Genomic DNA, 23,398 nt, shown 5'->3' with positions numbered 1-23,398 from the left:
CCCCAGTATTGGTTCACTCTGCCCCTGTATCATTTCGAAGCTCTTCCCTATGCTTACCCAGAGCAGGTGGGAACAAGACAGGGCTGTGTCTCATGGAACTTGGGGATTGGCTTGCAAATAGTAGATACAGTCTGTCACTAGATAAAATGAAATATTATTTCTGGACACCTATTCTGGTTTTCCCCATCTAAAGATGCCTGACCCAGTGACCAAGAAAGATATATTATTCAGCTTTCTCATTTCTGCAATAACGTGCCTGGCAGTCATAGCTCTGATCTCGGCTCACAGTTTTGGAGGGTTTAGCCCTTGGTCATCTGGTTCCATCTACTTGGACAGAACATCTGAGCACTGGGAGTGTGGTTGAGGAGAGCAGTGCATCATGAAGTGGGGAGGGGGTGCCAGCACTTGGCTGTTTGCCCTTCTTTAATCCATCTGGGTCTCCAGCCTGTCCACATTCAGGATGGGTGTCCCTCAGAGTCTCACCAGCCTGCAAGATGGTTCTAAATTAAGCTTGTTGAACTATCACATAGCACGATCCTAGCTCTGACTCTGAGGCCAACCAGTTCTACAGGCTAGAAGTAGACTTATCATTTACTGGACTCTCCCCTTTCTGTAAAGTGGGGTTGATTCTAACAGGTACCTTCCCCGTGGGCACACGTGATAGATGATGCTAAGCAACGTCTGCGTAGCTCACTTTGAGGGCACTTCGAGGATCAAGAGTCCCTAGGAATGGAGATGCTGTGTGGATATAAGTTGCATTGATAAAATGCTGTGCCCTATTCATTGTATCTGTCACACCCTGGGAAGTAGCTTCACATGGTGAGCTTCACAGAAGACTGCTTTGCAAGCCTCCGTTACACTTTTATTAAGGTGTACATTTATTTGGAGTGTCCTTGTAGTTTGGCCTTTAGTTAGCATTTCTCAAGGGAGACTTTAAATGGCAAAAAAGGAGGCCAGGCAAAATGAACCAGGTCAGGTCTCACAGTGACACTCAACTTTCTGGATTGAGCCTAAGTGGTGGCTTCTGTTTGCTGGCACCATGTGGCAATTACAGAGCTGCATCCAGACAGCTCTGATGGACTTGGAGAATAAATGGAGGCTATGGGGAGACAAGCCTGTGGATGCCTGTGGGCAAAGCTGATGGTGAAGTTTGTGGCTATGACTGGTGGGGCCTCCATGGAGCTACCCTGTTGTTCTCTCTACCATACACAGCCTCTGCAAATGGAACAGGGAAGAGTTCTTACTTAGTATATATACACGTGTGTGCACATGCATGTGCACGTGTATGTGCATTTGTGTTTGCATGTGTTGCAGTGTGTGTAAGTATGCATGTGTGTTCATGTGTGCATGCATGTGTGAGTACTTGTATGCATTTGTGTGTGTGAGTGTGTGTGAGTGTGTTGTGAGTGTGTGTGAGTGTGTTGTGAGTGTGTGTGAGTGTGTTGTGAGTGTGTGTCAGTGTGAATGTGTAAGTGTGTAAGGGTGTGAGAGAGTGTGTGTGTGAGTGTATGCAAGTGTGTGTATGAGTGTGTGACTGTATATGTGAGTGTTGTAAGTGTATGTGTGTGTATGAGTGTGTGAGTGTGTGTGTGAGAGCGTGTGTGAGTGTAAGTGTGTGTATGAGTGTGTGACTGTATATGTGAGTGTATGTGTGTGAGTGTGAGTGTGTGAGTGTAAGTGTGTGAGAGTGTGAGTGTATGTAAGTGTGTGTATGAGTGTGTGACTGTATATGTGAGTGTTGTAAGTGTATGTGTGTGTATGTGTGAGTGTGTTTGTGAGTGTATAAGTGTGTGAGAGTGTGTGAGTGAATGTAAGTGTGTGTATGAGTGTGTGCCTGTATATGTGAGTGTTCTTAGTGTGTGTGTGTGTGTGCACTAGTCTGCAGAAGCCAGACAGAAGCTTCTCAGGAATGAGTTTTCTCCTTCCGTGGGAGAACCCAGGGACCCCCTCCAGTGGTCAGGGTTGCCTGGTCTACCCACTGAGCTGTCTCACTGGCTTGGCTTTTAAGTCACTTTTAAATTGGGGTGCTTTCCAGTATGGAGGCTCCTCAAAAAATTTAAAGTGAAATGTCTCTATAGATGATCCAGTGATCCCAGTCTTGGGTATTCATCCAAAAGAATTGAAGGTAGGTTCTCAAAATAATGTTAGCACTCCCATGCTCAGCATTATTCAGAGCAGCCAAAACACAGGAAATCACCCGTATCCATCGGCAAATAAAGGCTTAAAAGGACGGTGTGTATGCATATGATGGAAAATTGTTCAGCCTTACAAAGCAAGGGCCTACCATCTGTGTCAGTCATAGATAAACCTGGAGTGAGATAAGTCAGCTACAGGAAGACACACACTGTATGATTTTACTTGCAAAAGATGAGTCAATCAGAACAAACTGACTGCTGAGGGCTCGGGACAGACATTAACCAACAGGTTTAAGATTTCAGGCATGGAAGAAGAACGGATGCTGGTCCTCGCTGCACAGACCTGCCTGTTGGTGATGATGCTGTGTACCTAAATATGCATTGAGGATAGATTCCATGTTAGGTTCTCATGTTAAACATTTGAAGAGCCTGGCTGGAGAGATGGCTCAGAGGTTAAGAGCACTGGCTGCTCTTCCAGAGGTCCTGAGTTCCATTCCTGGCATCCACATGGTGGGTCACAGCCATTCATAACCCCAGTTCCAGAGGATCCAGCATCCTCTTCTGGCCTCTGTAGGCACCAGGAATGCACATAGTACATAGACATAGCTGTAGGCAACATGTGTGTGCGAACAAACACACACACACACACAAATTAAAAACAACCTTAAAACCTTGAAGAGAAAGATCTGTCTCATACTGGTTTTAGTTACCCCTCCACTCCTTTTATTTTCTTATTGTGGGTCCCTTTCCCCCTCCCCCTTCCTCTCCCCCTCCCCTCCCCCTCCCTCTCCCCCTCCCCTCCCCCTCTCCCTCTCCCTCTCCCTCTCCCCCTCCCCTCCCCCTCCCCCTCCCCCTCCCCCTCTCCTTTCCCTACCTCTCCCACTCCTTCCCCTACCTCTCCCACTCCCTCCCCTGCCTCTTTCTCCCTCCCCTGCCTCTCTGTGTCTCTGTGTCTAGTCCTTTCCCTATATTGGAAAGACTCATTGTGACTCTGTCCCTCAGCTGGTGGCTTTTGTATCTACTTGAGATTAAGACACCTTTATAATATGTTGATCTGTGCATGCCAGGAGTCCAGGATCCAGAACAAGCAGCACGGGGCCTTTTGAGGCTCTGTGCTGTTATTTACATTTCAGCCTAGTGGCAGAACCTGGCAGTATTATCCACAGGGCACTGGTTTCATGTGCAAATTGAACAATTCAAGATTGAGGCTATCACAGGGTATCATGCAAGACAGTGTGCTCTAAGGTTTGATTCTCTGGGAAAAGCTACTGAAAAGTTGCAGTGGAGACCCCAGCATGATAGAGCCATAGGGTGTTGACCAGGGAAAGCTGCAGACATGGAATGGAGTTGTCCGGAGAGTAGAGTGAGGCTACCACGTTGCAGGCAGCACAAGAGGAAAGGAAAGGCTTCCCATATCTTTTGGAGCCCAGATGATTCTGTCATGAGCTGAAGATGCCAGGCACGATGCTACAGAGTTTTGTGTGTGCCCTGCTGGGTTTCAGTCATGCTTTACTCTGACCACCCTTGCTGTGTCCCCATTCTTCCCTCCTGGAAGGGCACTGTTTATCCTGTGCCATCAGACATTGCAAGAACGTAACTTGCATTTGATTGTATAAGATGCCTCAGCTTAAAAGTTTGCCCTGAATTGTAGATGAGACTTAGACTTTTAAATAATCTTAGAATTTCTAGGTTGTGAGGACTTTTGAGGTTGGACTGAGTGCATTTTGTGTTGTGAGACGGCAGTGAGCCCACGTGGAAGGGAAGAATGCTCTGGGGTTTTTTGTTTTTGTTGTTGTTGTTGTTTTCCTTTTAGATTTATTTATTTATTATACGTAAGTACACTGTAGCTGTCTTCAGACATTCCAGAAGAGGGCGCCAGATCTTGTTACAGATGGTTGTGAGCCACCATGTGGTTGCTGAGAATTGAACTCAGGACTTTTGGAAGAGCAGTCAGTGCTCTTAACCGCTGAACCATCTCTCCAGCCCGAATGCTCTGGTTTTAGAGTGAAGTGCTTGGTTGGCAAGTTGACACATGATAGAGAGGTGGTGGTTAATATCGTCAGCTGGACATGACTGAGAGTCACCTAGGAGGAAATCCACTGGGCATGCCTGCTAGAGATTGCCATGATTAGGTTGATTGAGGGGACAGACTCACCCCAGAAGTGGGCAGCACCAGTCAGTGGACTGGGGTCTAGGACTGAATAAGGAGGAGAAGAGTAAGCAGGGCTGGAGAACGGCTGTCCTCTGCTTCCTACTGAAGATAGAATGTGACCAGCAGCCTCGGGCTCCTGCTGTCTTAATACTCACAAACTGTGCGCCAAGCAAGCCCCTCCTCCCCCGAAGTTGCTCTTGCTAAGTACTTTATCACTGCAGTGAGATCAACTAAGACACTGGCTGTGCTCCCTTCTACTGCCCATGGAGGTGGCCTTACTTCTGAGGATTTTTTAAAATAACTTTTTACTGATTTGTTATGAGTTTGACATCTTGTAGCCCAATCTTGTTTATCTTCTCAACTCTCATATCCACCCTTTGCCACTGCAACCTCCTTCTACAAAACACACACAAACACACAGACACCCCAACAACAACAACAACAACAAAGCACAGAAGACATCTCATCGTTTGTTGTTGAGACCAGTCTGCTCTTGACAGCTTTCCCTGTCTTAGATTCAAAGAAGAAACTGAGCATCTTTGAGTTACTCCAGTTGTGGCGACACAGCCATTAGGCAAAAATTGCCTCATTCATCTATAGACAATATTGTCCAAAGAAAGGACACAATTACAGGTTAAGACAGCTTGATTCTGCCAAGACAGAGTAGGCTAGTCCTTAATATTCCTAATATTCTAAGTCTGCCAGATGACCCTGGCCAGTAGGCTGAAGACTGATGCTCCAACGTGTTGAAGTAAGGGACTGTCCAGGTGACCAGTGGTCTCTATGGATTGGCTAAGTTTTGGAAGCTGTGTTAGGCTTCCTATATATTTTCAGTTAATATCAGTCGTTCTTGGATTTCTGATGGGCTTGAAAAACTACATAGTCTTCTAGTCAATCGAGGCTTTTTACTTTGAGAGAACAGTTTTGAGAGGATGGTTTTCAGATGGCATTCAACCTAAAGTCAAGATATAGTCAGATGTAGAATTATAAGTCTTTTAAGTAAGGATAGATGACAGGGGTTCTGTTTAATTAACAAACATGATGGACTGGGTGTTAGGTTTCTTGTACTTTATAAATTACAAAATAGTAATAGTCATGTTCAGTTATATCTGAGATAAGATAGTCTTTTAATTGGACAGAAAGGGGGAAATGTTGTGGATAGCGCTGGGGCTAATTATATTTGATGTTAATTCCGTTCTCCTGTGAGTGGCTGCAAACAAGGACTGAGTCAGCATTCAGGTGATTTCCTGTAAACCTGCTTCCCACCTTAATTTGTAGAATAAAGGAGAGCTGATGATTGGGCAGATAAAGGGAAGGTGGAGTGGAAGGTGAGGGAGAGAAGAAGGAGAGAATGGAAGAGGGAGAGGATGCAGAGGAGGAGAAAGAAGAAGAAAAGCGGAGCAGAAGCACATGGCCTGGAAAAACCACAAGTTCTAAGGGGTTTCATAGCTGTGGAAGATGGGAGTGTAGCAGTAGATCTGCCTAATCTAGGAACACAGCATGGATTCATATTAACTGAGTTGTGTTTTCATTGCCAGGGCATATCTGGGTTGGAGAGATTCACCACAACACCTTACTTCTGAGGATTTAAAAAAAAAAAACTTTTTACTGGTTTATTATGAGTTTGACATCATGTAGCCCAATCCTGTTTATCTCCTCAACTCTCATATCCACCCTTTGCCCCTGCAACCTCCTTCTACAAAACACACACAAACACACACCCCAATAACAACAGCAACAACAAGGCAGAAGACATCTCATCGTGGGAGCTGTAGTGTGTCACAATATGCCCCACAGAATATCCCTCTGTCCACACATCTATATTTGCAGATGTCCGTTGTAATGAGTCATTGGTCTGGTTTGAGATCTCTGGGTTCTGTGACACCATCAATGTCGGTCCTCATCAGGGCTCCCCCTGGTTAACTTGTTGCCCTGTGTCATGGAAATCTTGCAGTTTTAGAACAGCAGGACTGCTCTTCTCACGCATCCTAACCATTTGCAGATGATACAGATTTTAGGATGGGCCAATTCAGGGCCCTGGAACTGGGCCTGGGTGGTAGCCGAGCTAATCCGCCTGCCTTACCTGTGCCACCAGGGTGGGCTCTCTAGCAATGCTCTGGCTAGGCCATCTGTGGTAGTTTGAGTACGCTTGGCTTGAGGAGCGACACTATTAGGAGGTGTGGCCTTGTTGGAGTAGGTGTGGTCTTGTTGGAGTAGGTGTGGCCTGTTGGAGGAAATGTAACACTGTGGGGGTGGGCTTTGAGATCCACCTCCTAGCTGCCTAGAAGACAGTCTTCTCTTGGCTGCCTTTGGATCAGGATATAGAACTCTCAGCCCCTTCTCCAGCACCAGGTCTGCCTGCATGCTGCCATGCTTCCTCTATAATGACAATGGACTGAACCTGTAAGCCAGCTCCAATTAAATGTTGCCCTTTATAAGAGTTGCCTTGGTCGTGGTGTCTCTTCAATGGAAACCCTAAGACACCATCCGATGCCACCATTGGTAAAAGGCAGGGCCTGCTCTCCTGTTCTCATGTCCCCAGGACCAGCTTACCCACACCCATGCTTCCAGAGCCAGCTCCACTGTGCTGCCCAGTCACGGTGTAGGCCCCACTCTCCCAAGTGCTGCAGCCGGTGAGGGGCTGGGCCAGCTCTCCCTCTCTCACACCTTGGGTCTGGCTCACCTGCATCCCCTCCACCAGGGCCAGCTCCACTGTGCAGCCCAGTCGAGGTGCAGGGCCTCTCTCCTGTATTACAGCCATGGAGGGGTCAGGGCTAGCTCTCCCACTGTCCTGACCCCGGGGGGCCAGCTCTCCTGACTACTGCAGGTGGCAAGGGAGGGTTGGGGAGGACATCATCCTCTCAACCATGCCACCTCCATGACAGACAAGTGGCAGGCCACTTCAACCAGGATCGGCCCTACTGCGCCCAGGTGAGGTGCAGAGCCTGCTCTCCAAAGTGCTGCAGCAGGTGAGGAGCAGGACCAGTTCACCCCATCTCATGGTCCTGGAGCCAGCTGGTGCAACTGCTTGCAGGTAGTGAGGGGGCAACGTGGGGCGGGGGGAGGCATCCTCCCGCACCCACACAAACCATGTAGCAGGGCCAGCCCTCACCCTCAGAGTTGGCTCATCTGGACCCCTACCACTAGGGGCCGCTCTTCTGCGCTGTCCAGGTGACCGCAGAGCCTGCTCTCCTTCATATTCCAGCGGGTGAAGGGCAGGTCTAGCTCTCCAGAGCTTATGACCCCGTGGGCAGCTTTCCCAGCTGCTGGAGGTGGCAAGGGACAGCTGGCAGGGTATGTGTGGGACCTCTGTGCCTGTACCACCCACCACATGGTACACAAGTAGCAGGGTCGGCTCTTCCATACTCACATCCTCCGCCCGGTTCACCCATGCCCCCACCACCGGGGCCAGCTCCGCTGTGCTGCCTGGGTGAGGCACAGGGCCCACCCACTCTCCCGAATGCTGCCACTGGTGAGAGATGGGGCGGCTCTCCAGAGTTCCACATCCGGTGAGATGTGGAGCCAGTTATCACAGCCGCTGGACATGCATGTGTCCCCAGAAGGTACCCCAGCCAGGGACATGCCAGTGTTCTCTGGTGGTAATGTGAGGATGAATGTCGACACTGACCCCGCTGCCGCGTAAGCCCACATCCAAACATGACCCTCCGAGGCAGCTCGGGCTGGGACCTCACCAAGGCCCCAGGTGACAGGGCTGAGCACTCACAGCAGGCTCCTCCTCTCCACCCTGAGTCTCCAGTTCCATCTCTCTTTACAATGCTCAAGCTGCCCACTTCTCTTTCTCGCCCATCTGTCCACCACATCTTAGCACATAGTGGTGGCTCCTGCTGCAGGCTGGCCATGCGGCTGCCGGGCTTCCGGAGGGTGACATCTTCCACCCATGCTGTAGAGTGTGGTGGCTGGAGGGAAGGCTTGTGGGTGGCATGGCAGTCAGCAGGCCTCTGTCTTCCTCCTCCCGAGCTGCCTGCCTGGGTTTGATTTTATTTGATTTTATGAGTCCTAGGCATAAGACAGCTTTGGGCCACCAAGCCAGGCATCAAGCTAGGATGAAAGAGGACTGCCATCTGCTCTGTCTCTGGCTGAAATAAGACCACCAACAGGGTGTCTCTTAGCCCATTGCCAGGGGGGTCTGGGTGGTTTTTTTTAAAGCGGTGGTTTTTTTTAAAGCACTTTTTCTTAAAGCATAACATTTAGGCAGTGAGATAGGTAAAGTATAAGGCTTTATTTTATACCCGATGATTTTTTTAAAGGTAGACGCCCCCTTTATTCTGAATTTATTTACTTTGTTTATTTAGCTTTTAAATGCAATACATTCTTAGGGAGGCCTTGTCTTTTCAACAATACTAGGGATTGAACCTAGGGCCTTGCACATGGTAGACAAAAGCTTTACCACTGAGCCATACCCCTAAATATTTTATTTTAAAAAGATTTTCAGATTAAGTCATTATTGAATAAATCTGACTTTTTTTGGAATTTTTTAAAAAAGTGTATTAGTATTTACCTGCATGAGTGTTTGTATCCCATGTGTGTGTCTAGTACCTGAGGAGGCTTAAGAAGGAGGCCGATCCCTTGGACCTGGAGTCACAACACTTGTGAGTCTCCATGTGGGAGCTGGGAACTGAATCAGTGCTCTCTGCAAGATCAGCCAGTGCTCTTACCATTGAGCCATTTCTCCAGCTCTTAGATACAATGCTTAACTAGTTAATTAATATTATTAGTATTTATTTTCAGACACTGGCAATCAAGCCAGGGTTTCACAAATGCTTTGCCCTCTTTCTCTTATTTAAACAGTGGTGTGCAGTCTGTAAGCCTACCTCCTTACAAGATAGAATGTTCTTTGAGGCCGGTCTGTTTTCTAGTGTATTTCCTTTCTAGTGCTTTCAGGATGACATTACTGAGTCACCACTTGGCAGGTAGGTTGGAAGGAATTAACAAGTGAGTCACAGTCTGCTTCAGCCTGCATAGAGAGAAGAACATAAAGTCGGGATGTAACACTGTCTGGATTCAAACTGGCTACCTTTCAATTTTCTTTTCCTTTAAAAAATGTATTTACTTATTTTTAAAATGAGAACTCTGTATGTATGTAAACCTACAGACTAGAGGAGGGCAAGGGGTCCCTTTATAGATGGTTGTGAGTCAACATGCGGTTGCTGAAAATTGAACTTATGACATTTGGAAGAACAGCCAGTGCTTTTAACCACTTAGCCATCTTACCAGCCCCAACTTTCTTTTCTGAACGCTTCTCCGTTGGAAGCTGCAGTACCAGATCTGTATGACAGAGGGCACCTCATCATAGCCAGCTATAGACATTATACTTCGTGTGTCTACTCTTTCTTTCTTTCTTTCTTTCTTTCTTTCTTTCTTTCTTTCTTTCTTTCTTTCTTTCTTCCTTCCTTCCTTCCTTCCTTCCTTCCTTCCTTCCTTCCTTCCTTTCTTTCTTTCTTTCTTTCTTTCTTTCTTTCTTTCTTTCTTTCTTTCTTATATGTGAGTACACTGTAGCTGTCTTCAGACACTCAAGAAAAGGGAGTCAGATCTCATTATGAGATGGTTGTGAACCACCATGTGGTTGCTGGGATTTGAACTCCGGACCTTAGGAAAAGCAGTCGGGTGCTCTTACCCACTGAGCCATCTCTCCAGCCCCCGTGTGTCTACTCTTTACAGGGACTTTTCTAGAGAATACACAATGAGAAAACATACTATTGAGCAGTTCATAGAGGGAGAGTTTTGTGTCCTGGTCCCTTTTATCTCCTGCTCCACCGTGACATTTTATGTAAGGGACAGCTTGGTGTGGGTTAAGGCATCAACCAAGAGGCACAAAGTCAGTGGCCGATGAAAGCTTAGGCGGCTGAGCCAGTTGCTGGCCCAGTACAGCTCCATCGTGTGCTGCTCAGGTCTGCTTGTACCCTCCCCATAGGCTCAGTTCCACCATACCATGGGGACCTCTGCTTCCCTGAAAGAACTAAGGGCCACCATCTTTTCCTCGGGCAGGATGTACCAACAGTTCATTCAGTGACAAAGGCCACTCCTGTTGGTGGCCAGTTACCTGGAAGAAGAGAGGAAGAGGTTTGAGGAAAAAGCATTTCCACAGTGGTGCAGCCAAGCATTCATCCCCACAGGCCCCCTCTACACCCTCTCTGGAACTAAGTTGCTCTGTCAGCACTTGAGCCCTGTCCATGATCCAGCCACTGAGTATTTAGAGAGCCCCACGGAGCTCTCCGGGTTCTAGTGTAGACATTGTTCTTCCACACCCACCTGGGCACTAGCCTAACTCCTCACAAGAATTTGGATCAATTGTCTTGCAGGACAGTCACTTCCTTGCTGGTCACTGGCACAAGCTGTGGAAAGTGGCTAAGTGGTCACTTGTCTTCTGACCCAGTGGAAGCCTTATTGTGCTATCTGATGTCTCGCCTTGGGATTTAAGCCTCTAACCTACCTGAGGGCAAGAATCAGGACATGTGATTATAAACCCGGAGTCTTAGTGACGTGTTTTGTCGCTGTGGTAAAATATCCTGACAGGAGCAACTGAAGAGACAAAAGGTTTCTTTTGGCTTAGGGTCTGGGGAATCTTCATGCCAGGTGAACATGGCAGCAGGGGGAAGGCTGCTGGTCACATGGCATCTGAAGCCAGAAGGCAGAGGGACCCAGCCAGTCTTCTCCTTTTTATTCAGTCTAGGACCCCAGCCTTCTGACTGATGCTGCCCACTTTTAGGACAGACCATCCCAATTTAACTTAATCTAGATTATCCCTCATCCACATCGACTCTAGACACTGTCGAGTTTATAATCACTATCACCATCACACCCTGAAGGGATTTCTATGTGACTCGAGGAATGACAGCCTAGATGGGAGTCTTAGGAAGAAACTGGAGGAGTGGCAGAAGCTCTCTGAGGTGGCACAGAAGGTCTGTGTCCTTACACGTAGGTAAGTCACTAAGGGTTGACATTTTGAGTGTGAAATATCACACAGGCCTGTTTGAACGTGAACTTGATGACTCCGGGGTGCCATCATTTTGGGAAGCCATGGAATATCTTGGAGATGGGCCTAACTGGAGGAAGTAGCTAACTGGAGGAAGGACTTGGATGTCTTTATCAGGTCCCTGAGTCTCTTCCCTTTCCCTGCTTCCCGGCTGCCATGAAGTAAGCTCAGACACACTCTTCCCCACAACTCGGACCGACACTCCCGAAAGCATTAGTGGAAATGGATCCTTCCTCTTCAAGGTTTTGGGCCAGGAGTTTGGGTATGGCGATGTAGAAATGATTAAAGCAGAAACTGGAGTTAGAGAAGTAGGGGTGGGGCTCTTGTGGGGCTAAATTGAGCTTGTGGTTCTTAGGCCTAAGGTGCTGCCTTGGAGGAGAAATTTGGAAATCTTTAGGGAAGCTAAAGGAAGCTGAGAATTTGGTAAGCAAAACTTAATGAACAGCTGTGGGAACTTGGAACACCAAAGCGTCCATAAAACCGTGGGCAGTAATGGCCAAGCAAATGAGCTTTAAATGGCAACAAGAATTCTCCTAGAAATAAGACCCGAGGCAATTTGTGTTTCATTCTTGCAAATAATTTACCTCGCAGCACACCCTGAAACTACTGAGAAAGGCTAAATGGACTGGCTAACCTGATGAAGGAAAACATCGAGTCAGGATAGCCTTCAGGCCGTGGCATGGAATCGTCAGTGGCTCTCAGCCAAGCTTACAGTGAGAATCAGGATCAGAAAGCAGAGTGGAAAGGCTGGGAAACCCCTCAGTCCATCCAGAGGGGATGCTATTTAATGTTGCAGACAAAGAGGGTTTGCTTGTCCAGGAGATTCAATGTCATTGAAAAGAAGCCAAATACTTGGCACCAGAACAATCAGAAAGATGCCTTCAGAGAGTCCCAACAGTTGGCCAGACCCAACCTATGGCAAGATCAAGAGAATCAAGATTCACTTGCTTTGAGAGATTCAGAACATACTGCATAGAGTCACATAGGTATTTTCCTACATTAATCAAACCCAGGCACTCAGGTGATGCTGTAGTCCACAGAGATCTGCTTGAGTCTGTGTCATCCATCCTGGTTATGTAGGCATGTAGAACGCAAGATTTATAGGGTCCTGGATCCCACCAGATCTCAAAGGAAGGCATGGGAGGCTAGTCAGAACATAGCAGGATCATGTTCCCTGTAAGCATCCCCAAGACGGCACCATGGCACCTCACAAAGCTGTGAGCATGAAGCCTGAGCTGCCGTGGAGAATTCAAGATGTGGAGCTGCCAAAAAAAAAAAAAAAAATGGATTTTTAGGAAAGCTGCAGCCAGTGAATAGGGGCAGGCAGGGCTTCTCAAGCTTGTCAGGGCTCACACCAGGCACCAAAGACTGGACTGGATGTGGATTTATGGCATGTAATGTTTGCCGTGCTGGGTTTTGGTCTCGCGTTGGTCTCAGTCCTGTTTTTGACACCCTCTAGCTTTGGAATGGTAATGCTTTCTCTGCACAGGTTATCTTGGGCATATGTGACTTTCCTTTCTATTTTACAAAGCATCACAGCTTAGAGAAGACTTTGAACTTCGACTTTTGCCTTAGACGGTAGGATAGTTGGAGAGGGGATGATGTGTTTTGCATTATGAGATGATCATGAGTCCTTAGCAACTGGAATAGAGTATTGTAGTTTAAATACAAAACGTCCCTCATACTCGTGTTTGCGTGCCTGGTCCTCAGCCTGTGGTCCTCTCCTGGGGTCGTGCTTACCCAGAGGAAGTAGGCAAGCATTAGGGGCACGCCTCAAGGAACCCCTAGGTTGTTAGATCCCTGTCCTTTCTCTGGCTTCTGGCCACCATCGTGTGACAATGGCCACCATGCCCTGCTCTCTGATGTTCTTTCTGCCATAAGAGACTGACAGTTCCAAAACAGCGAACAACTTAAAATTTTCTTCTGTCACATTTATCTTGGCTATTCTGTCAGACTACAGGAGAAGTAAGACATATGTTAACACCAGGTGGTCTTTGTGGTAGTCACACGCCTGGCAGCTGCTGCCCTGGCATGGTCACTGCTGAGGGTTGTTAGGCTGAGAGTCAATGAAGGCACATAGTAGGTTGTTGGGCAATGGGCTATATACAGACAGTCTGGTCTCCAGTCTAGCTGAGGTGGACCCGGTGGTGATAATTCACCTACATGGGACAGAAGGAGTTCTCTCATGTCTCCTGGACTCCTGGCCTCTGTTGTAGTTACCACCCCTCAGCCCCCACAGGAGAAGCATGGCTAGTAGTCATGTAGGCAATGTCCCAGTCCCAAGCTCCTGACCTTCAGGCTAGACTCCTCCCAGTTACCTAGCAACAGTAAAGATAACAGCATACCATAAGAAGGGTTGCTTGGCCCCACCTCGCTCTCTTACTCCCCTTACTCTCCTCTTGCTCTCCTCTCGCTCTCTCTCCCTCTTACTCTCTCTCTATCTTACTCTCTAGCCTTTCTTCTCTCTTTCTCCTTTCTCTCCCCTTGGCTGTGGCCGGTCTCTCTCTCTTTCTACCTTCTCTCCTTTCTCCCTGCCTCTTTACAATAAAGCTCTAAAACCATAGACTCTCTGTTCATCAAGGCCCGCTGTGCTTGGAGGATGGGATAGGCTTTCTCCTAATGAGCCGTTTCTAATCTCCCATCAGAAGGCCTTCCTGTGCTCCAGTCAAGGCCCAGACTAAGGACTCTCGCCTGCATGGGAACCTCTCTCCCTCTGCCCTCTCTCCCATAACCCAGGGCTACAGGGTGTCATCCCAGGGCCCCTGGTATCGGGGGCTGCCCCTTGTCCACCCCGCGTCGAGTGGGGTCAGTGTGGTCAATGGTTTAGATGCCCACCCGGGGGCAAGTGGAAAGTGTCTGGCAGCCCTCCCATGTCTGCCTGCCCAGAGCATAGGAGGAACTCTGGCCGGACATGGGCTATCCTCCCTTCTTCCTCCTTCCCCAACACCCTCGTTGTTTCCCACAGTAGGTGATGTCCACTGTAACTTGTCACGCAGTCCTGTCACCTGTTCCTGTCTCTGTTTTCTTGGAGTGTATTGGATAGTACAAAAGCCTCAACCCAAATCCCTTGTAAGAGGTGCAGAGCTCTGTTCTGGCTGTTGCGATTGGACACCTATGCCATGGACTGCTTGTGGGGAGGAGCCCACTGTAGCTGCCCAGGGCTGGTAAGAAGGACGGCTTTGGGCTGTTTGAAACCTCCATGAACCCCCAGTGGGAAGGTGGGGAGCTCCCAAGAGGCTTTTATAGGTTCCAGCAGGCTGGACGGAGCCTATTCCACCCGCTAGGCTTTTGAGAGGCTCTGGAACATTCCTTGACATTTCAACCAGGCTTTTAAAAAATATATTTATTGTTATTTATTGTTTGTTCACTTGTCATTCAGAGACAGAGTCTCATGTAGTTCAAGATGGTCCAAACTTACTACGTAATCTAGATGGGGCCCTGAATGGTTGAACTTCCTGCCTCAGTCTCCCAAACGCAAAGATTACGGAGTTCTGTTTCAGCACACCCAGCTTTCAACTATAGGTTTTTTTTTTTTTTTTTTTTAAGATTTATTTATTTATTATATGTAAGTACACTGTAGCTGTCTTCCAACAGTCCAGAAGAGGGAGCCAGATCTCATTACGGGTGGTTGTGAGCCACCATGTGGTTGCTGGGATTTGAACTCCGGACCTTCGGAAGAGCAGTCGGGTGCTCTTACCCGCTGAGCCATCTCACCAGCCCCATCCTATAGGTTTTTAAAAGTTACATTTATTTATTCTCTCTCTCTCTTTTTCTCTCTCTGTCTATGTGTGTGTGTGTGTGTGTGTGTGTGTGTGTGTGTGTGTGTATGTATGTGCGTGTCTTCTATGGGACTTGTGGAGGTCAGAGGACAATTTTCAGGAATCAGTTCTCTACTTCCATCATAGAGGTCCCAGGATTGAACTTGGTGGTCTGGTTTAGCAGCAAGAGTCTTTATCAATGAGACATCTTTATAAGCACGGAGAGCAGGAGTTCCCCCATCCCATCATTCCCCCACCCCCACCCCCGGCCCCACGATCTGAGGTCTAGGTCTGTTCTTTAGGTTCTTTTCCAGACTGCATTTGAAGCCATTGAAATTCAAACAAAACGAATGTAACACACAGGCTAAGAATAAACCCTGTGGTTGGCACAGAGTGGATGGAACATGAAACAGGGACATGGGAGGGAAAGGAGCGCTAAATTCCAAGGCCAGAATTTCTGCAGGCTATGGCAATCTGAAAGGCCATTGGCCTCAGATCTATATAGCCTGCTACATAGTTCTTCCAAATAGTAAAATAAGAAATAAACTGGAAAATCAAAGACCTTGATTTTAAAAGTAACAATTTATTATGACTAAAGATTCCGTCTGTTGGGCGCTAGGTAATTAGGAACGCTAATCTGCGCTGTTTTCATTGTTTCAAAGTGTCTTATTTTAAATTTTTTTTAAAAAGTTATTTTATTAGCATATATTAAATGGGTAGGGGAAGAAATAAAGAGGAGAAGAAAGGAAACTGGTCCTAGGTGTGGTGGAGGAGAAGATTTGCTGTGGATAAAAGGGCCCGGGGACATAGAAGACATCTGGGAGAGCCTGGAGTGCTCATGACCTGACTGAGCTAGGCCATATGGGGAGGAGGGGAAGGGGAGGAGAGAGAAGAGAAGGGAACGAGGTGCAGCAGCCAGGGGGCCCAAAGAAGAGGGGTAACCAAAATGGATGGATTATCAAGGGAAGAGCAGCTAAACCCCTTGGGCTGGAGCGTTCAGAGTAGGGACAAGAGTTCAGCAGGACCCATTGAGCTGAGGGAGAAACTGGCCTCCTGCTACTCTTGAATATGTTAAACAGGACCTTGTCACTTGTCTCTGGTTTGCAACTCAGCATATATTAGTTACAATGTTTGGATTCTCTATGACAATCTCATTATGTGTGTAGTGTATTCTGATCACATTCATCCTCTGACCTCGCTTAGCCCCTCCCACTCCTGTTTACCCCCTCGCCCCCTCTCGGCAATCAGACCCCTTCTGCTTTCAGGTCTGTTTTTGTCCTGGTGACTCAGGAGCTCACATGGGAGATGAGGGGTTCTCCTCTGGAGCATCAGCAACTCACCAAACCCAGGACAACAGCACCATGAGAAGGCTACCAGCCAAGCTCCAGGCTATGTTTGAATTTCAGTAGTCTGTCCAGTCTTTTCTGGATTGGAAAATCCAGAATTCTACACTGTATTTAGTGATTCTCGCCCATGTATTAGTCAGGGTTCTCTAGAGGAACAAAACTGAAAATAAGTATAAATATATAACACAAAGGAGGGATTTAGGGGAATCAGCTTACACTGTTTCATCTGCATAGTCCAACAATGTCTGTCTGTACTCTGGAGACTGAGGCCCCAGTGTCTGCTCAGTCCATGGGTGGGAGACCGGGAGGTGTATGTGTAGGGTATTCCTCGGTAGCCCTGACCGGGAGGTGTATGTGTAGGGTATTCCTCGGTAGCCCTGACCGGGAGGTGTATGTGTAGGGTATTCCTCGGTAGCCCTGACCGGGAGGTGTATGTGTAGGGTATTCCTCGGTAGCCCTGACCGGGAGGTGTATGTGTAGGGTACTCCTCGGTAGCCCTGACCGGGAGGTGTATGTGTAGGGTATTCCTCGGTAGCCCTGACCGGGAGGTGTATGTGTAGGGTATTCCTCGGTAGCCCTGATCGGGAGGTGTATGTGTAGGGTATTCCTCGGTAGCCCTGACCGGGAGGTGTATGTGTAGGGTACTCCTCGGTAGCCCTGATCGGGAGGTGTATGTGTAGGGTATTCCTCGGTAGCCCTGACCGGGAGGTGTATGTGTAGGGTATTCCTCGGTAGCCCTGACCGGGAGGTGTATGTGTAGGGTACTCCTCGGTAGCCCTGACCGGGAGGTGTATGTGTAGGGTATTCCTCGGTAGCCCTGACCGGGAGGTGTATGTGTAGGGTACTCCTCGGTAGCCCTGATCGGGAGGTGTATGTGTAGGGTACTCCTCGGTAGCCCTGATCGGGAGGTGTATGTGTAGGGTACTCCTCGGTAGCCCTGATCGGGAGGTGTATGTGTAGGGTACTCCTCGGTAGCCCTGATCGGGAGGTGTATGTGTAGGGTACTCCTCGGTAGCCCTGATCGGGAGGTGTATGTGTAGGGTATTCCTCGGTAGCCCTGACCGGGTGCTGAAGACCTGCAGGATTCCTGGAGAGCCACTGGCTTTTCTGGGTTGGTTTGTTTATTTGTTTTTCAGTTCGTTTTGGAAGACTGAAGAAACTGGGTTTTGATGTCAGTAAAGGATGGCAGCTGGGGTGATGTCAACAGAGTGGATACACTCACAGCAGGTTATAAAGGAGAGCAGACTGCCTTCCCCACATCCATGTTTATATCTAGGCTGCCAAGGGAAGGTTCCGCTCACTCTGGAGGAGCCCCTGCCCTTCGGGAAATAGCCTCACAGAGCCACCCAAAGAGTGTCTCTTACTTGATCCCAAGCAAGTTAACAAGATTTAACAGTGATAGCAGTCAGTCTGTAACTCTGGCTATGCTGCTGTTGACAAGAAGTATCTCACTTCTCACCCATTTACCCCTCCAGTCCTTGCTTGTCTTCATGGACTGCTGGGTATTTATTATATATACAGTAGGTGGGGTTTCCGTGTGTGTGTGTGTGTGTGTGTGTGTGTGTGTGTGTGTGTGTGTGTGTGTACATATATGATAGGTGGGTTGTGATCTGTTCTAGGCCAGTGGACAACTTTCAGTAGAATACTGACTGGCTTGGCACAGCTGCCTGGCTTCTTCCATCTCCCACAGAAACATCTGGAGCGAGTGATCCTCCCTCTTTTCTAATGTTAAGCCCAGGAGACCTACCGTTTTGACTATGGGTACAAGAATATAACTCCTTAATGTTCTCTCCATGTTTGCCTTTTTCCTGCTTCTCTGCCTCTCCTGCTCTCTGGCACCATGATCATGGAACTTTTCCAGTTATCTGAAAGCCATGTGAATTCTCCTGGTCTTACAAGCTTTGCCTGTGCCTAGAGCATAGTCTATGTCCCTTTTATTTTTTCCAAGTAACAAGAGTGCTGTTGGTGGTTAGTCACTGTAGCATTTAACACCTGAACAGCCTCGAGCCTAAAATTAAATCTAAGACTCCAGGCTTGTGACAGACACCACTAGCTCTGCCTTGTCTGTGAGTGCTTTCCTCTGATGCCAGAATCCATGAGCTGAGCCTTGCTTCTGCTCCACATCATTTTCTCAAAGTGCTGTGGTCAAAGCAGATCGGATCTAGAAAGAGAAGGCATTCTTCAGATAAAAGAGGGTCATTTGTTGGATGTTGTGATGGCTGCTGTCTACTTGACAGAATCTAGGATTACCTGGAGAAGGGCTCTGAAAACTTCTGTGAAATATTATCTGAATTATGTTAAGTGCTGTGGGAAGTAATGACCTTAATTACGGTGGACAGCATCATTTGCTGGGCTTGCCAATTGTGATTGTTTAAGCAGCGTGCACGCATTTGTTTATTGCTTTCTGCTCTGCTGTGGCTGTGCCTGATCAGCTGTTGCTGTGCCTGATCAGCTGGGCTATGCCTTTAACTTTGAGCCAAAACAAGCCTTACGCTGTTTTCGTTGGTGTTTTATCACAGCAACACACAAGAAACTAACATGGAAGCTGTCCTGGAGGTGGGGCTGTTGCTGTGGTGAACCTGGCCATGTGACTTTCAGGCATTTGGGACTGTTTTGTAGGAGGAATGGGGAACACTTTGGATCTTTGGTTTAGGAAAGCCACTGAGTGCCACAAGCAGAGGCTGATGGGAAATTCTGGTAGAACTTAGAAGATAAGAGCACAGAGAGAAATGTGGACGGAGCTTTCAAAGAACAAAGATTCTATCTGGATTAGGCTAAGAACCACAAATGTATTTTTGCCGAGAATATGTTTCTTGATTCTGTCTGTGTCTTAAGCACGTGAGTGGAGGAATTCAACATAATGGGCTAATGTTTGTCAGAGGACATTTCAGGACAGGAGAGCATTCATGCTGGTGCTTGTTAAAGACTGGAATCTCGAGAATCCTCCAGTTGCTGCACTGGGACAATATGGAAGGTGTCTTGGGGGCAAAACTCCATCTGGTGGGTCTAAATTAATTTAAATAAAGACCATCTAAGCTGACTAGGTTCCCTGATCCTCAGAAGCAACTGCCTAGAAAAGTGTTTCCCCAGTGTCAGCACACAGCTGGAACAGCTGCAGTCCAGGGTGGCCAGGCATCTCGAGTTGGTAGGAGAGCATACGAGTCAGGAGCATCCCTGACTTTGCTGGTAATGAAGGCATGGAGGATGCGAGATTGAGGGGGGTCACAGAGAGCAGCAGAGGCCAGGCACTGTGTGGCAGGGTTGGTGTCCATGCCAAAAGACCCTGAGGGTTATGGGACATCTGGCAAGGAAAACTGCTGGCATACACTGGAACCCCTAGCTACCAACAGAGTCTCTGAGTGCTGTGGGCAGTGTCTGAAAGCTGGAAGGGTGGAGCTTATAAGCCTTTTGGGGCTTGGTTGATATGAGCTAAACAAAACTTTCTCTCTGATGCAGGCAAACCCTGGGATGAGGGTCCTGGAGGCTAGGTGGATAAGGATTTGGCGGTGACAAGCAGAAACAAGCACAGAGGCAGTTTGAATCTGAGTGTATTTTGCAGCGCTCAGACAAGGGTTTTTATGCATGCATAAAGAAACAGGTATTACAGCCCTGAAAAGCTATGTTCAGTGAAGCAGTGAAACAGAACGGATATTGTAATAATCGTTTGGCACAGTAAAACACAAAATCATTCAGATATTACAACTTCTAAAACAGTATATTCAATGAAGCAGCCAGGTAGAATGGACATTATTATAATCATTTAGCACAGTAAGATACAAAAATCATCTATGGCTAGTGACAAATTTCCAAAAACAAGTTAATGAATTTTTATGATCAGTTTAACATCTAGTTCCTGTTTTTCTGTAAATCTTCAAAGTATAAATGAAAACTGTTTGAATTATTTTTATTTAAGGCTTTCTTACACACATACAGCCATATAAAATTTTATGGTTGGGAAAGTTTTTATTTATCAATACTACCTTATACATGACTTATAAAGTGAAGTGCTGATTTTCCTGGAGATAAGGTCATAGTTAATGACTCCATCGAAAGGGATGGCTTCTTACCCAATATTCTCACTTAAGATCTTAGCCTAGGCTATCAGGAACATCTCATAAATAGGAAAAGGAATAGAAAAGATAAAACAGATAAGTTGCCAAGAGAACTACGGCTCAATACTCTTGTTCCGGCCAAGAGTTCCACAACCGGCTCCAGGAGGCCTCCTTCTTTTGAAATCTATCGCCCCAGTCTGAGGAACTTGTCACACAGATCCTACTGGGGTGGTGTGGCACTTCTTTCTTGTGTGTCCTTTATATGGGCTGCTAACAGAAGGTGTGGCCCAGATTAAAGGTGGACCTTTCACCTCAAAAGATCCAGATTAAGCATGGTCTTTCTACTTCAAACAAATGATTTAACTAAGAAAAATCTTTCCTGCACCTAGCCTCTTGGGGTTTGGTTAATTCCAGATGTAGTCAAGTTAACATACAGCCAAGAACAGGCAGGAAATTGCCAAGTGAATTCATCCCACCATAGCAGTATTAGATGCTTGTCAACTGTTTTTACCTTTGCAAAGCCCTTTGTGGAAAGGTCTGGGTTTGTGTGTGTGTGTGTGTGTGTGTGTGTGTGTGTGTTTTAATTATAGTCCTTTTTTTTAAAGATTTATTTATTTATTATGAGGACACTGTAGCTGTCTTCAGACACACCAGAAGAAGGCATCAGACCTCATTACAGATGGTTATAAGCCATCATGTGGTTGCTGGGAATTGAACTCAGGACCTCTGGAAGAGCAGTCAGTGCTCTTAACCACTGAGCCATCTCTGCAGCCCAGATCTGGGGTTCTCATGGGTTCTGGATTTCCTTCAAGTGTCTCAGGGGGTGAGTGAAGTAAATCCTCTCATGATGGTCATATCTCAGTTAGACACGGGGTCCAGTTGGAAATAATATGTCCTTCAGTCACCCCTGATACTTTTAGCTCCATGATCTTGTCACCAGTGAAGGGGTTGTCCCTTTGTCATGAGGTAGCATCATGCCAGTCCTGTCATTGCCTTGAGCAATGATAATAGGTAGTATCTTTGCTCTCTGGTTGTCTTGATGGAAGAGAATGACAGTCTCAAGGACAATACCATTCCCAGATTACCTGAAAACAAAGGTACCTGGGTCCTCCCTTTGAACTCTGGGTTTCTAATCTCTGCTTTAGTAGCAACATCTTTCTCTTGGCTCCAAGATTTAGTGGAAAGAGCCTGGCATGAAGCTACAGACCCCATTTGACTATTGGGCTTCTCTCCGCTTTCTAGTGTCCTCAAGGGCTCAGACCATAGCAGGCATGGCACAGTTTAGCCTCCTACCCCTCCCCATGGTGGACAGATGTGGTCCATTGCAGGAAGGTGTTCTCTCCCACTGGTGATCCCAGGGGGTCTCCCATCTCTCCAGGAATGAGATGAGGATTTACCTCAAGTGTTTCTTTGGTCTGGAACTATTGCATTCAGGAGCCTGACCTTATACCTTCTCTTGAATCTCACAGAAACCAGGGTGAAATGGCCCACACCTGCCGTGCGACCATCAACTTGGCCTCCACACACTTTGAAACAGAGGACTCTTGTGGAATCCTTCTATGCAACGGGGCAAGGACCTACCACCTCAAGGCCAGCTCAGAGGTGGACCGGCAGCATTGGATCACCGCTCTGGAGCTGGCCAAGGCCAAGGCTATCCGTGTGATGAAAACTCAGTCAGGTAGTGATGCTTCAGCACAGGGTGTGTGTGAGTGGTGTCACGGTAGTCTAGAGGATCTGGGACATTTGGGAACAGCCATGACCAGGAAATCCAAGGTAGTATGGTCCAATTCAGAAGGCCTTCTGACTTGGTTGGACGCACCATCTGCAGTGAGGAAGCTATTCAGCCAAGGTGTTTGTTGGTGGCAGTCCTGGGGATGGGAATGTCTGGAGTGCCAGAAGCTGTGTGTGCCTTTTTTTTTTTTTTTAAATCAGGATAGTTATGAGGATTTCAGTAGGTGCTTCAGATATTGAGTGATCCAAACCCAGAAGCAGTGGTGTAGGGTGGGTGTCCAGGTGGAGCACTGTGCCTCAGACTGGTTGTAATTGTGGGCAGTGAGGAGAGTTTCCCAGAGCTGCTGCCTAGGCCAGGCAGGACACCAACTCTAATGGTCCAAGCACAGTCTTCATATGATCTATAAGCCCAGAATTCCAAAAGCCTATGAATAAAACCCATGTTTGACTCCTGATCCTAGCTACCTACCTTGGTCTCTCACTGGAGGCCATCAGATGTGCTGGAGATGGTCATCTTTATGCACATGCCCAAGTGGGTGCTGGTTTAAAACACAACACTTCACTGCCCTTTTCTGCTTAGCTATCTATCCTAAATGTGTCCCCTGTTAGTACATAAAAGCATTATGGTTTTTCATTGTATGGAGGTACCATAGTTTATTTAGCCTGTTGTCTGTGAATGGGCCACTAGGCTGTTTTCTTAAGATTTATTTATTTTATTGGTATGATTATTTTGTGTATGCATGGTGTGTGTGTGTGTGTGTGTGTGTGTGTGTGTGTGTGTGTGTGTTTCTCTCAGCATTCAGAAGAAGTACATGATGCTCTCAGACAGGAGCCATGGACAATTGTAAGCCTTCAAACTCAGGTCTTCTGAAAACATCTGGGCCATTGCTCTAGTCAGAGGTTGTTATTTTTCTGTGCCACACAGTAGTCTAGGGAGCCACCTGTAGGTGTTTTATTTCGAGTATGCGCAAGTACAGATTAAGCACAGCAGTGGAGGAGGCTATGGAGCCCTCATCAACGAGCCACATTAGATTATCAAAGCAGCCGTAGAGAGACAGTGGAAAGAGAGGCTTGGTCTGAGCCTGGGCAGGACCATGTTTATTCACTGCTAGGAGGCACTTTTGTTACCCACGTGAGCAGGAGGCCAAAATGTCTCCTGAAGAAAAAGGAATCAGCTCCTTATAAGGGTGAAAATGACTTCCCTAGTCTGCAAGGGGATCTGGGAAGTGT

At 47.4% G+C, this 23,398-nt stretch overlaps 1 protein-coding gene across 8 annotated transcripts in view; it reads left to right on the top strand.

Moving 5' to 3' along the window:
* Osbp2 (oxysterol binding protein 2) overlaps window positions 1–23,398 on the top strand; it is a 160,269-nt gene that overhangs the window by 22,048 nt on the left and 114,823 nt on the right. For all 8 annotated transcript variants that reach the window (XM_006514851.4, XM_011243765.2, XM_006514849.4 and 5 more), the window contains exon 2: window positions 21,907–22,115. In XM_006514851.4, coding sequence (XP_006514914.1) covers window positions 21,907–22,115 — 209 coding nt within the window. The remainder of the gene's footprint in view (window positions 1–21,906; window positions 22,116–23,398) is intronic.

Source organism: Mus musculus, chromosome 11 (genome assembly GCF_000001635.26).
Source record: "Mus musculus strain C57BL/6J chromosome 11, GRCm38.p6 C57BL/6J".
Taxonomy (NCBI): domain Eukaryota; kingdom Metazoa; phylum Chordata; class Mammalia; order Rodentia; family Muridae; genus Mus; species Mus musculus.
Note: the sequence above shows the minus strand (reverse complement) of the source record. Positions and strands in the feature narration are given on the sequence as shown.